At 41.0% G+C, this 14,097-nt stretch overlaps 1 protein-coding gene across 1 annotated transcript in view; it reads left to right on the top strand.

Moving 5' to 3' along the window:
• The first annotated feature begins 7,184 nt into the window (after positions 1–7,184).
• LOC308101603 (neuronal acetylcholine receptor subunit alpha-3-like) overlaps positions 7,185–14,097 on the top strand; it is a 28,219-nt gene continuing 21,306 nt past the window's right edge. The window contains exon 1 of the mRNA XM_080451023.1: positions 7,185–7,294. Coding sequence (XP_080307149.1) covers positions 7,237–7,294 — 58 coding nt within the window. The 5' untranslated portion in view covers positions 7,185–7,236. The remainder of the gene's footprint in view (positions 7,295–14,097) is intronic.

Genomic DNA, 14,097 nt, shown 5'->3' with positions numbered 1-14,097 from the left:
AGGGGAGCGCACACCCAGGACTCCATCTTTCTTTGGTGTTTTGCCAAGGTGGACGTGGTTATATGCCTATCCCTAACCCTAATCCTAACCTTATAACCTCACTAAAACTGTGCCTAACGCTAACATTAACCCTAACCTTAACCCCACAGAAACTATACCTAACCGTAACCATAACCCTAATCTTAACCTCACAAAAACTATGCCTAACCCTAACCATAACCCTATCCTTAACCTCACAGAAACTATGCCTAAACCTAACCTCAAAACCAAAACTATAACTACTTCAATGATGATAACTCATAGTGTTCTAATGACATATTTGAGCGTTTGAGAATAAATGCAGCCACCCCATGTGGTGCAGCACTATGTCAGCAGAGCACTGCACACACAGCAATCAATGAGGTTTAATCACACACCAGTGAAAACCAATCATTTTAGCACAGTCTCTAAACTTTTCTGATCACACTGAAGACCAGAGTCCTGACACGTAACCAATATAATGTTGATCTAGTGCAGTGCCACAGTGCTCCCAGCTGACTATGCAATATGGCACTGTATAGTGAGTGGTGTGTTTCTTTGTAGATATTGCCTGCTAAAATGTCCCTAGTCACTGCAATCTCTTTCATCACCACACAACTTCTCTCTCTCTGTCTCGCTCTCTCTCTCTCTCTATCTCTCTCTCTCTCTCTGTGTGTGTGTGTGTGTGTGTGTGTGTGTGTGTGTGTGTGTGTGTGTGTGTGTGTGTGTGTGTGTGTGTGTGTGTGTGTGTGTGTGTGTGTGTGTGTGTGTGTGTGTGTGTGTGTGTGCGTGCGTGCGTAGCGTGCGTGCGTGCGCGTGCGTGTGTTTGTTGAAGATGAAAGCAGAGATAGTATCATGCAAAGGGACAGTAGCGTAGGAAGATTGGTTTAGAAAATAAAAAAATAAGGAATATTTGCCTTTTTATTCATTCATTTAGAAGTCATTTACACTCTCATACATAATAACATGTTTGATTATCCTTTTATTTCTGAAGCCATGAATGCTCAGCTCTATGACATCACTTCTGATCCAAGTTCTGACTTATCTGACATATCGTTTCATAAAATCAATTAAAAAAGGAAGTTATGTCAGTGCTGTAATGGTCTTGATATTGCCCTTGCACTGAATAAATGATATCAAATGCTGCAAGCACTAATGAGTGTGATGTACTTACACAGCACTTAGGAGAAGTTTGGGAGTGTTGAACTATTATACTTGCCCGTGGCTTGAGTGTGAAGCAGTGTGATGCACTCCCACCTTTCCCACATGCTGTTGGCTAATAGTCAAAGTGTTGCCATGCTAGAGAGAGAGAGAGAGAGAGAGAGAGAGAGAGAGAGAGAGAGAGAGAGAGAGAGAGAGAGAGAGAGAGAGAGAGAGAGAGAGAGAGAGAGAGAGAGAGAGAGAGAGAGAGAGAGAGAGAGAGAGAGAGAGAGCTGCCACACTTGTTTTAGGTTCATACCAATCAAATTAGGAACTCACAGCTATGCCCTGCATCCATCCATCTTTGTGTGTGTGTGTGTGTGTGTGTGTGTGTGTGTGTGTGTGTGTGTGTGTGTGTGTGCGTTCGTGCGTGCGTGTGCGTGTGCGTGTGTGTGCACGCGTGTTCACGTGTGAGTATTCATTGCTTTCACCTGTATTGGAGTGTGAACAGTAAGCCGATAATCCATCAATGTTTGCGTTGCACACATAACTTCACACCAAGGAATTGTGACATGATCATTTGTGCTTATCAGGTGCCGTGATGAATTCCCTACAGAGGCTGCCTGTGCTTGTGTTGCCTGTGTTATTTCACATTTCTGAATAGCTTTGATTCCATCTCGTCTTCCTCCCTCTCTAAAACAAGATATGAAATGGTTAATAATAAATCAATTCCTCCAAAACCTTGTGAGATGACTGCACTGAACAAATGCTATGTCAGTGGTACAGTTCATTCAACCACAGACATTTACTGGAAGCAATAAATGGTGCCGCAACAAAATACTTTTAATTGATTTTTCAAGTCCCTTTAGATATGAAAAGACAAATATTTGCACTGCCATAAATTGACAATTTCAGGCCAGCCAAATTGACAATTTCAGACTCATTAGTTTAACTATATATATGTGTACAAATTAAATAATGTATTATTTCAAGATACCTTGTTATTACAAGAATTGGTCATTCGATAATATATCAGGTGTGATCGGGTGTGTTTTTTCCCCACCATGATATGGAGCGACTTATAGCTCAGGATCCTGGTTCCCCAGGTAAGGTTCAGGTTGATATTAAAGTTGTTCTGTTTTCTCCAGCCCTGCTGGTCTTATTTGTCCTTATTTGATAGTTGATTCTTACCTCTGATTTCCCCTGGGTTACCACAATACACACATTCACACTTGGGAGTTGGGAGATATCTGGTTCAACCTAACCCAACCGTAATCTTCTTTTGTTGGCCACACAGCAACTATACTGGAGCAGTAGAGGCTTAAGCATCTGTGCTCAAGCAATTTCTCCCATTTACAATTGGTGACACTTTATCCTAAATACAATTTCATTAAGCTTTGAGCGCACAGACCAGAGCGCTGTAACCCTTGGGGCTCTGAGAGCACACAGAAGCACGTCTCATGCTTTAATATGCAATTTAAAAAAAAATAACCTCAGAATGAGCATGTGAATATTAAACTGATAAGTCAAGACATCACAGATGTCTCTTGTGCATGTGGAGACATTATGCTACAGTGATTCTTGCCGCAGTGATTCTGACCTGCAGCAGCACGGTCACTATGTTTAGACACCTCTAGTCTCCATTGTGATGTTTCAGTGAGCAGAGAGCTTTGGTGGTTTCTGCCCGTGTCTCCTGACATTATTATATCACAGTATTAATGCCGCTCCCATAGAGGGTCAAACTCAATTTTACTAAGCACTAAGCAGAACGTTGTTTGCGTCTCTCCAACTTGCAAATCTGTCGTTTGAATATCAACGCACTATGATGAAGGTGCACTTGCGAGAGAGAGTGAGAGAGAGAGAGTGAGAGGGAGAGAGAGAGAGAGAGAGAGACAAACAGACAGACAGACAGACAGACAGACAGACAGACAGACAGACAGACAGACAGACAGACAGACAGACAGACAGACAGACAGACAGACAGACAGACAGACAGACTGAGTGAGTGAGTGAGTGAGTGAGTGAGTGAGTGAGTGAGTGAGTGAGTGAGTGAGTGAGTGAGTGAGTGAGTGAGTGAGTGAGTGAGTGAGTGAGTGAGACAGAGAGAAAGAGAGAGACAGAGAGACAGAGAGTGACAGTGAGGGGGGGAGGGGGAGGGGGGGAGGGAAAGAGTAAAAGGGAGGGAGTGGGGAAAGTTTTGTGTGACATCAAACCAGAGCTTGAAGGGAGAGGGAAGGAGAAAGGGAATGGAAAGAGAGAGGGGAGAGAGGGAGGGAGAGGAAGAAAGCGATAGAGAGGGGAGGGAGGGAGCTATAGAGGCTGACGGGGAGGGAGGGAGCCTATTTCACCCACGCAATAACCTGATACTGGAACCTTAACACACTGATCAGCGAAGCGAACTATTGTCGATGCAATAACCCTAGGCAAGCTGATACCTGCTTGTACTGTACAGTATGTATAGTGTTTTTTGCATTACGTGCAATATAAAGCACGTAATGCAAGCCCATAAATGATAAAGGCCTTTCAAGTAATTGTGAAATTGTCAAGGTATGATCTGCTCTTCTCTCTGACTCTTAGGCTACTACAGCCTACTACTGGACCACATTGCTATTTGATTGCATTGGAAAGAGAAATGGATATCAACCTCACTGTCCTCTGAAAGTGCAAGAAGCCTCTGATCACCTTCGCTCCATTAAACCCACCGAGACATGGCGGGCCGGGGCGAATAAAGAAGGCCATCCCCCATTTCATCACTCGGGCTGAAAATAAAAGCACTTATCTCAGGGTCATGCATGTGGTGCAGATTTTAAGTGAATAATTCAGCACTGTCTAAAAGTTCTAGCGAGATATAGGCCTATATATATATATATATATATATATATATATATATATATATATATATATATATATATATATATATATATATATATATATATATATATATATAATATGTCCTGAGGCAGAAAGATAGCGTCAAGTTCACTGTAGCCTATCGGATCCTATATGAAACTGCAAGCGAGAGTACGAAACTAGAGAGAATGGGTGGTGGTGGGGAGTGGGGGCAAAGCAACAGAACAGAAAGTAAATGCAGAACGGTAAGGTTTTACCATTGCGATAAAAGAAAGAAAGCTATAGGTCAGGTTAACACGAAGAACGGCAATTCACATTCCAGAGGAAGGGGAATGGCGAAGAGGAGGTTGGATGTGGGAAGAAGAAAGGGGAAAGTAAGTCGAGGGGAGAAAGGGGAGAAGATGGCACTAATGGCTTTTGGGAGTCCAGCTGTTAGGAAAAGCATGAATTAAACATGTCTTAAGGCAATCCAGCAATATATAGACTATGGTGTTTGGCGTATCACTCTAACTAGTCCTGACAGAAACACTGATTTTGCACCTAGTTCCTACCCAAAACCCCTTCACTAATAAGGTGGGTATGTCGTGATTCCATACTGTGAGCTCAGCACCTGCCAGGTGGTGACACCAGCGACAGTAAAAATACATTATGTTCTTGTGGCTTTTCCTGTTTCTTTTTTATTTATTGTTCTTGGCACAGTGCCTGTCAGCAAGGATTGTAGTCTGCAAACGTAAACTCTTTCCAGCAGCTAAGAAAGGGGGCGTGAAGGAGAAATGCACAGTTGCTTTGATTGTACCTTTATGTTGAAGAAGTGGTACGTTTGGTGCTGTGACACTACATGTAGAAAATGGTATAGCTGCTTTACCCTATGCTAAATGGCTGGAGGGTAATGGTGTGATATGTGTGTGTGTGTGTGTGTGTGTGTGTGTGTGTGTGTGTGTGTGTGTGTGTGTGTGTGTGTGTGTGTGTGTACTGACCAGTCATGGACAGTAACGGAGTAAATGTACTTGAGTACTGTACTTAAGTACAGATTCTGAGGATCTGTACTATACTTGAGTATTCAATTTTTTTGATACTTGTTACTCTTACTTGACTACATTTCCAAGACAAATATTTCACTTTTACTCAAGTACATTTCTAGGAAGGAGTTCTTTTAGGTTGGCTGTTTTTTTTCTTCTCTAAAATGCAATTGGCCACACTTCTGCTCTCACACTAGCCGTGTTTCTGGCTTCCCCCTCCGCTTGCCTCTTTGTTACATCTTGTATGGGTGTATAGGAGTAAAAGTATTTAGTTCTGGTTCCTCAGTCATTTCTATGTTTTTATAGGTGTTTCTGTAGGCTTTGTATAAGGTAGTGGTTCTACAAGCAAGCACATCAGTGCATGCAGTGTAGGTGGTTTCAGAGTTACTTCTCTGAAACAAGAGTTACAAGGTCCTATAAATTAAGAAATGTACTACTACTTTTTTACTTTTACTTTAACTAGTACTTTAAGTATTTTTAAATTATACTTTTACTTTTACTTGTACTTCAAGTATTTTTCAAAGTGTGTGCTTTTGAATACGTAAGTATATTTAAAAGCAATGACTTTTTTACTCTTACTTGAGTAACATTTTGACTGAGCTACTTTTACTTGTAGTCGAGTAAATTTGACCAGGAGTATCTGTACTCTTACTCAAGTACTGGGGTCGACTATTAATACTTCGTCCACCTCTGGTACTGACCCAGTACGATTTTATTTCTTTTTACATGCCACATGTCAGTGTAAATGCCTTAACCACCATAGTACTTACTTACTTGCTTGCTTGCTTAATTACTTACCGTACTTTCTTCACAAGATAACTGCATGTAACTTTATGCTACATGATTTTGGCCTACAATCATTATTTATTTTTGATTGGTTCTTCCATTTCTTCTTGCAATCTGTTTGATCCAATTAAAGGAAACGTGTGGGGATTTTCTTTGCAGGAATAATTTGAACTTGTCAAAATCAATAGAATAATTGATTTTCAATATGGTCAAGCATCCTGCATCAGCAATAATAGTCATGTCATTTCCACTTCATATTGACGTTGAAACAATTAGTCTATCAGGAAATAATTAAAGGAGGGGACAAGTAACAGCGATCTGATCCCCTGAGCTGTCTCTCTCTCTCTCTCTCTCTCTCTCTCTCTCTCTCTCTCTCTCTCTCTCTCTCTCTCTCTCTCTCTCTCTCTCTCTCTCTCTCCCTGTCTGCCAGAGTTCGCATACTGTATGTAGGCTGCGTCGTGCTGTTCTAGCATCAATATAAGCCAGCCACGCATGCCTGTGATAAATCGTAGTTCCAGAGCACATTGGCGACATGCTCTTCCCAGCAGCTTAATGAAAGGTTTTTGTGTGTAGATCCGTGAAGCACCCTGTATTTACATAATTACTTTGATCACATCAAGCCAAGCATATGCAATCATTTGGCGTCTGAAATTAATCCGTGCATCTCACATGGGGAGTGGCGGGGAGGTGTGAGCGGGTGGAAGCAGTTCAGCACAGAAAACGTGTTTTTTTTGTTCTTCCTTCTTCAACACAGTTCATGCCAGGCAATGTAGCCTATAGTGGTTTACGCCAACAACAGGCTAGGACTGGTCATTGTATGGTGTTCATCAAAGTGTTGTTGGTGACAGTTGGTGATTTTGTTGTTTTGTTAGCGAATCAACTAATTAAATATACCAGCAGCAATAACTCACTCCCCCAGAGACTGTGCAGCAATTATGCTTAACAACTCCTGTCTCGATCTGCACGAGCACTTCGGGAAGAATGTTTATGGCGCTATCCGAGGTGCTGAAAATCACTTCAGTCTCTTTTTCAAACATTCTTCTTTATATGTGAGTGAGTAACAATGTGGCGCTGTCCGAGGTGCTGAAAACTGGTTCGTCTTTTTCAAACATTCTTCTTTATGAGAGTCAGTCTACAATATCGACCTCGCTCATTAAGTGTAAAACGCATTAATTTGTGGTTTGCATTAGTGAGTTTATAGTCTAGGTCTCGGCTCCGTACGGAAGCGCTCAAAGGGGAGGGACGACATCAAGTTGTGTGGAGAACAGAGACGAGCAGCAGTCTCTAAACGGGTCTGGCGGCTACAGGGGACATAGCCTACTAGTAGGCCTATATACTTTGTACTATTACAGCGGGTTCTCCCCATTAAGTGACTTGTCATTTTTCTTTGATGGAGAGAGGGCTCTCCAATAACTAATGGGAGATGAATCCAGCCACGAGATGGACTTTGCTGCTGCTTTTCGTGGTTTTCCTCATGCACGGTGAGTAGCCCTACATGATCCTCCGCAAGTCCGCATGGTTGATAGACATTCACGGACAATCTTTGCCGACTCATAGAACCAATAGCGTATTCATATTATTCTTGTTAGAGCTAATGTGATTTTACAGAAGAGTTGATGGCTCCTTGGATGAGGAATAATGCGCCTTGGTGTTAATTATTATAAGTTCAATCAACTGCTGGAAGCCAGTGAATATAAGCTTCTAACTGTAATGGGGAAGTTGCAAATGAGATTTTTGTTTTAATGAGTTAAACTGAGTTTCATTTTTTTTCTTTCTTTCTTTCTTTCTTTTTTTAATTTTTTTATGAAATAGCTGCAATATGAATTAGCTAAAATGTAGTTGGCTATGTAACTTTATGTATGATATCTTGCCTGACACAATTTCTTCTATTCAAAACAATGGTTTGGTATAGCACACACAGCCGTTTTCTACAACGACTAAATGAAAAGCGAAAATGCATTCAAAGGACATGCCCTGCAACATTCGAATGTTTTGATGTATGCAAATTGTGTTTTGAGGCGGAATAATGGATTCTGGAAACGGAATAGATAAAGTTTCGTCATTTGTTGACGCGTGTAGTGTTTGTCCAGAGAGTTTGCACACAGTCCAGTAACGCCATTGCGTTAGGAATCATTCCAGTTGAAACCCCATAAAACCTTTCCCAAAAAAAATATACGAGGGTACATATACGAACTCTCTCTGCTCCGTTTGCAGCTTCAAGCTTCCAATTTAGCCTATATGTATTGTGAAGTTGACCATTTCTTAATGGTTTGTCTAATTATTAGACCAACCATTGAAGAAATATTAGGCTACAAGTAATAAAGATAAATGAAGGAAGGCTAATGGGAGAAAGGAAGGAAGGAAGGAAGGAAGGAAGGAGGGAAGGAAGGAAGGAAGGAAGGAAGGAGGGAAGGAAGGAAGGAAGGAAGGAAGGAAGGAAGGAAGGAAGGAAGGAAGGAAGGAAGGAAGGAAGGAAGGAAGGAAGGAAGGAAGGAAGGAAGGAAGGGTGAAATGAAGAGGCATAGACAGGTAGGCTATAGAACAGGGGTCTTCAACGTTTTTCAGGCCAAGGACCCCTTAGCTGAGAGCGAGATGAAGCAGGGACCCCCACTATATTGTATAAAATTGTGTTGCAGATTATTATTTTATTATTTTTACTTGGTCTACTCTTTTTTCCCTCTACATATACACCTTTTTTTTGCCAAAAATAGCCGATCTACAAGCTCACAATGCCTCACAGCGAGAGGCGTTGTGAGCTTGTAGATCTGCTATTTTTGGCTAAAGTTCTCCTCAGAAAAGGAGTGGTTAATAAAAAAATAAAATAAAAATCATTATCACACAAAGATTTGGCGGCCCCCCTGTAGTACCTCTGAGGACCCCCTAGGGGTCCTGGACCCCCTGTTGAAGTCCCCTGCTATAGAGGGACGAGGGGAGGAGTTGTGATTAATAAAATGCAAATGCCTGTCTCAGCCTGACCCCAAGCTGCACAGCAGAACAGCTGGGCATGTAGTAATTATGAGATGGCATTTTGAAGCATTGTTGACGTAAACATTCTGCAGCAATAATTATGTCTGAATCTTTTTATTATGCTCATTACCCCCCTCTCTGTCTCTGTCTCTCTGTCTCTTTCACTCATACGTAACTTCCAACTGAATATAAGAGCACAAAAACTCCCCCATATCCCCTTAAACACAAACACACACAGTAAGTATTGTATTTTCATTGCCCAGAACGAGTCTACACAGGTTAAAATCTATTTTCTCCACTGTCCAATATGTTAACCTCGGTTCGGCCAGTTGGCATGTTAGTGCTCCTGTCACTTTCACATAGAGGCTGCTCTTTTGAATGCATTGAATTTGAATGCATGATTGATGATCTGGTCAGTGAGCTGTGCAACCCGATGATAAGCTGGGCATGCGTGTGTGTATGTGTGTGTGTGTGTGTGTGTGTGTGTGTGTGTGTGTGTGTGTGTGTGTGTGTGTGTGTGTGTGTGTGTGTGTGTGTGTGTGTGTGCATGTGCGTGTGTGCGAGTGTGTGTGTGTGTGTGTGTGTGTGTGTAGCTGTTGTAACAAGCGTTTATTCTAGTAACATTTATAGCACAGATCAGGAAACAGACGAGGCTTTGGTAGAACAGAAACTGACTCATAGAGAGGTGTCATCATAGAAATGACCCCTCTGTGCTTTTTATTTTTTGTTTGTGAAAAGTTAGTTTTTCTATTTATTCAATATCTACAAAAATTAAGCTGTTATTCCAGTTCTGATCAGTCGAGGAATTTCATATAAGCAGTAAGCACATTATTGACATCTGATTGAATGCCTTTAAAGTGACTTTACACTTTTAAATCTTTTCAATATGTCATGTTCTTAGCATACAACATTTCCATTTGAAATTTTGCCTTTTCAACAGCTAATGCTCTCATGGGTTGACAAGTAACCAAAATAGATATAACTCAAAACATGCTCAGTAAAGTCCTCTGAGAGTGTAAAACTAAAAATGTAACAAACTGTATCCGCAAGGGACATTTTCAGAGTTTCAGAGTTGACACTCTCAGAGTTGAATTAACAGGATCAGGATTTTACTGAGTGGATGGCTTTGGTCTGACTGGAGATTATTTTTAGTCCAATCAGGAACAGAGACAAAATACTGCCACAGCCGGGTGCCTCTATTAGGATGCAATGAGGACAGTCTTGTCAAAATATTGGAAAGCAAAAGTTGACCGACTCTCATCGAACCCATTTTTGGTCAGCCACACTTCTGAGGGAAATGTGTATACTTCTATTTGAACCAGAGACTATTTGTTTCTTTGTGCATGGTATTGGTAGCGTATGTGTGTGAGTGTATGGTACACTATGTGTGTGAGTGCACGGTAGTGTGTTTGTGTGTGAGTGTATGGTATACAGTATGAGTGTGACCAGGCATGCAATGCTCATTTGGTATGTTCTTGCACTCTATTTCAATGACGTGACGCGCACGTCGCTTAACACCTACACTGCAAGTCACACAATGGACAATTGATATGCATCTATTCTTATTCCTATGTTAATTCGCTAGGTGTGAGTCGGGAGCCTTTGAAAACTTTGTTGAGGTGCGAATTTAAAGTAGGCCTAGTTTTAAATCTATGCGTGTGCCTGCGTGTGCTCCTGGTCAAATAGGTTCCGGCACGGCGTGCAAGGCCGTCCAGTGAGCATTGCACCCCTGAGTGTGACTCGTGAGCACATGGTACAGGACTGTGAATGTCATCCTGCTTTTAATGTTGATACTGTACCTACTACTACACACACACGCACGCACGCACGCACACACACACACACTCACACACCTCTGGTACTTTGCACCTGTGTCTCTCTCAATTCCCCGTCCTCCCACACTTCCCACTCTAGTGGTCTCTATAATCTCACACTTTCTATCACTGTCTGTTTTGTCTTATACACTCACCACTACACTTTCTCTCCTCTCTCACTCGATCTCTCCCTCCCTGTAAAAGCATTTGCTCGCCCAGGGGAGGATGATGAGCAGCAAATGCTTCTCACACTCTAAGTGTTTTTCTCTTAGGGTATCATCCTCTTCTTCTCATCCATCTTCATCATCGCTTCGTCCTCAGGATGACCATTCTCCTCATTCTGAATCTGTACCTATCCAGCTGTTGTGTATCTGTTCTTTTTCTTTGTCGTGAATATCCTTCAGAATGAGAAAGCTTTCAAATGTAATATATCATATACTTTATGCAGTATTCGTTCCCCAAAGCGTACATACATGTGTCACGTTTTGTATGTGTTTCCTGTTAACATCATGTATGCTATATTGTTTACAATGTCAGGAAGTGATGACTAAGTCCTCACTACTGAGCTGAATAATTCATACTGTTTGTTTAAGTGCGTCAAGAGCACGAGTTAATGATATGAATTATGTGCATTGTTTAGCCTACTGATCTCTTCTCTTCTCTTCTCTTCTCTTCTCTTCTCTTCTCTTCTCTTCTCTTCTCTTCTCTTCTCTTCTCCAGAACAGCTTTGTTACTAACAGAACATAATGATAATAATAATGTAATTTATTTGTATTGCACTTTTCATTCACAGGGAAAGTCAGAGTGCTACATAATTAAAAACAAATCACAGGGGAATCTCAGAGTGATACATAGTCGAAAACATCAAATACATCTCAGATGTCAGGCTTACAGTAACATAACCTTTTACCTAATCCGTACATGATAAAACTAGCAAGTAAAAACAAGCTGGGGAATATGGTTGACTGACAATTTGAAAAATATAGATGGACAGGGAGGGGGTGGGGGCAGTAAACAGAGAGACAGATAGAGAGACAGGAAGGGATGGGGGGAAGTACACAGAGAGACAGACAGGGAGGCGGTGGGGTGTAGGGTGTAGTGTAGAGAGAGAGTGAGAGAGAGAGGGATCATGTGGAAGTCTTGCTGTTCTGAGGGAGGGGAGTGATGGACCAAAAATCATAAAGGCAGCTGAAGGCAGAAATAACCTGCGCATAATTTTCTGACATAATTGGCTCTTTTTATGAAGCTTGACATGAAATCCATTTGACCATATCAAATGTGTGTGTGCGTGTGTGTGCGTGTGTGTGTGTGTGTGTGTGTGTGTGTGTGTGTGTGTGTGTGTGTGTGTGTGTGTGTGTGTGTGTGTGTGTGTGTGTGTGTGTGTGTGCGCGCGTGCGTGTGCGCGTGCGTGCGCGCACTGTAATCAAAGAGTTTAGTCAATGGACATAATATAGAGCATTTGCAATTATAACGAGGAGAGGAGACCGCAACACACCCATCATCCATTTAATTTACCCCACTCTATCATTCCTATCCTGCAATATTCTATTCTATTCTATTCTATTCTATTCTATTCTATTCTATTCTATTCTATTCTATTCTATTCTATTCTAGCTTTTTTTCATTGTTGTTTCCAACATAGCGATCAGCTAGGATAAAAACATGCAACAATAGGTGGCAGTGACTCGAGAGGTAGAATGGCCACCCATGGGAACCAGAAGGTTTGATCTATACGGCTCCTCCTGGTTCTGTATCGCAGTGTCCTTGAGCAAGACACTGAACCCCCAACTGCTCCCGATGACCACATGTTTAATGCCTTGCATGGTTGCCTCTGCTGTCGGTATATGACAGTGTGTGAATGGGTTCATGTAATACACATGGCAAAGTGCTTGGGATAAAGTTGCTATAGGCTATAGAACGAGCACACCATTGAAAGCAATAGGGCGACAGAATAGAACAGGGTGGCCGTGTCCATTGAGTTCCTCAAGCTATATAGAAATGCACAACATTAAATGGAGACTATGTACAGTCACTGCTCTGTGCAGCTGACTGTGAAATACAATCTGATGGAGCCTGATGAACATTGTAAATCAGTTTAAAACATGTCATCTGCAACGATGGTTATATAGCATTTAAACAATACTAAATGGGAACAATTATCACACAGAATTACATCATTTTCATTATACAAGTCAGTCTCTAAACACTACACTCAATAGACTGAGGACAATCCCCAGCATTTGTTTCCAAAACTGGGTGGATACTGGATACAATTAGAGAGTACGAAAAACCTGCATCTTTAGGGTGGTTGTTCATATGGGGCAGTGGTGATATTATCGTTTTGCAAAGCAGTGAGCGTACTTTTCTTAGCAGCTGTTACTTCATTTAGAAGTCCCCAGAAGTATCGGTAGTCAGTAATGTAATGTTAGTGTTATTCACATAGAAAGAAGTGACACAAAGCTTAAAACTGGTAGTAAACTTTGGTAGAATCTTGGGTTTTATAGCTACCTGGGCTGCAGCATGACATAATATAAGGAATAGCTCATGACAGGCATTGTACATTATATTACACCTTAAGCGGCATTGTTTGGCCCTCTGCTTTGCGTCGGGCCGGCAACCCCCATGTTGTCAATTATGGCAACATGAAATTAATAGACATATCACACTCAAACAGTTGTTTTTTATAATAAATAATATCTCAATTAAAACAGTTTTTTCCTAACAATTTTATTAGAAGAATAATTTATACAAGAAAGTAGTCCCCAACTGCCTGTAAAAAAACAAGGCTGTTTCTATCCCCTATACCAGTGGTTATCAACCTTTTTTAGGCCAGCATCCCCCGATCCAGTATCCAGGTCCCTTACCACCGCCCGCCCACACCCAATTAAAATTTAGGCTAAATTTCGACTTTGAAAATGAATGTTTATTTATTATTCTGTGTTGCTTATATAACATAGAAAACATCTCATTGAATGCCAAATAACAGATTTTTATATTAAACTAGATTGTTGGAATATATGATTATTAGCCTACTTTCCAGGGAGTGCAAAAAAGAAAGAAAAAAAGCTTGTTACTTTTAGAAGTAGAATTATATGACTTCATGGCTACATTATAATAAATTGGGTCAATTTGACCTCATTATTGACCATGAAATCAAGCAATCAAAAGACCTACAGTAAAAAGAAGCATTCTTATTAATGTCCACTGTAAAACAAAGAAGAGCATTTTGGGCTGTTCTCCAGTGATCTGTGGTTTGATAATCTGTTTCTAGCCAGCCACAATAGATTCCTTTTCAGGGCACCTTATAATGTTCTCAGATAAATCAACAATGTTTTACAGTACATTTTTTTTATAAATTGCACGTTAACAACATGAACCTATGGTGCCTGTTTTCTGAGTATGTCATTATAGGCACACATTTTGGTGAAAATATGTGATAAGTTTGGAAAAATATAGCAAAGAGATTTTGGTGTGTAGAGGAAAAAAGTAGGGGACAAAGTATA

This window comes from Gymnoscopelus braueri (genome assembly GCF_963280865.1).
Source record: "Gymnoscopelus braueri genome assembly, chromosome: 2".
NCBI lineage: Eukaryota > Metazoa > Chordata > Actinopteri > Myctophiformes > Myctophidae > Gymnoscopelus > Gymnoscopelus braueri.
This window is presented reverse-complemented; position numbering and strand designations above follow the sequence as displayed.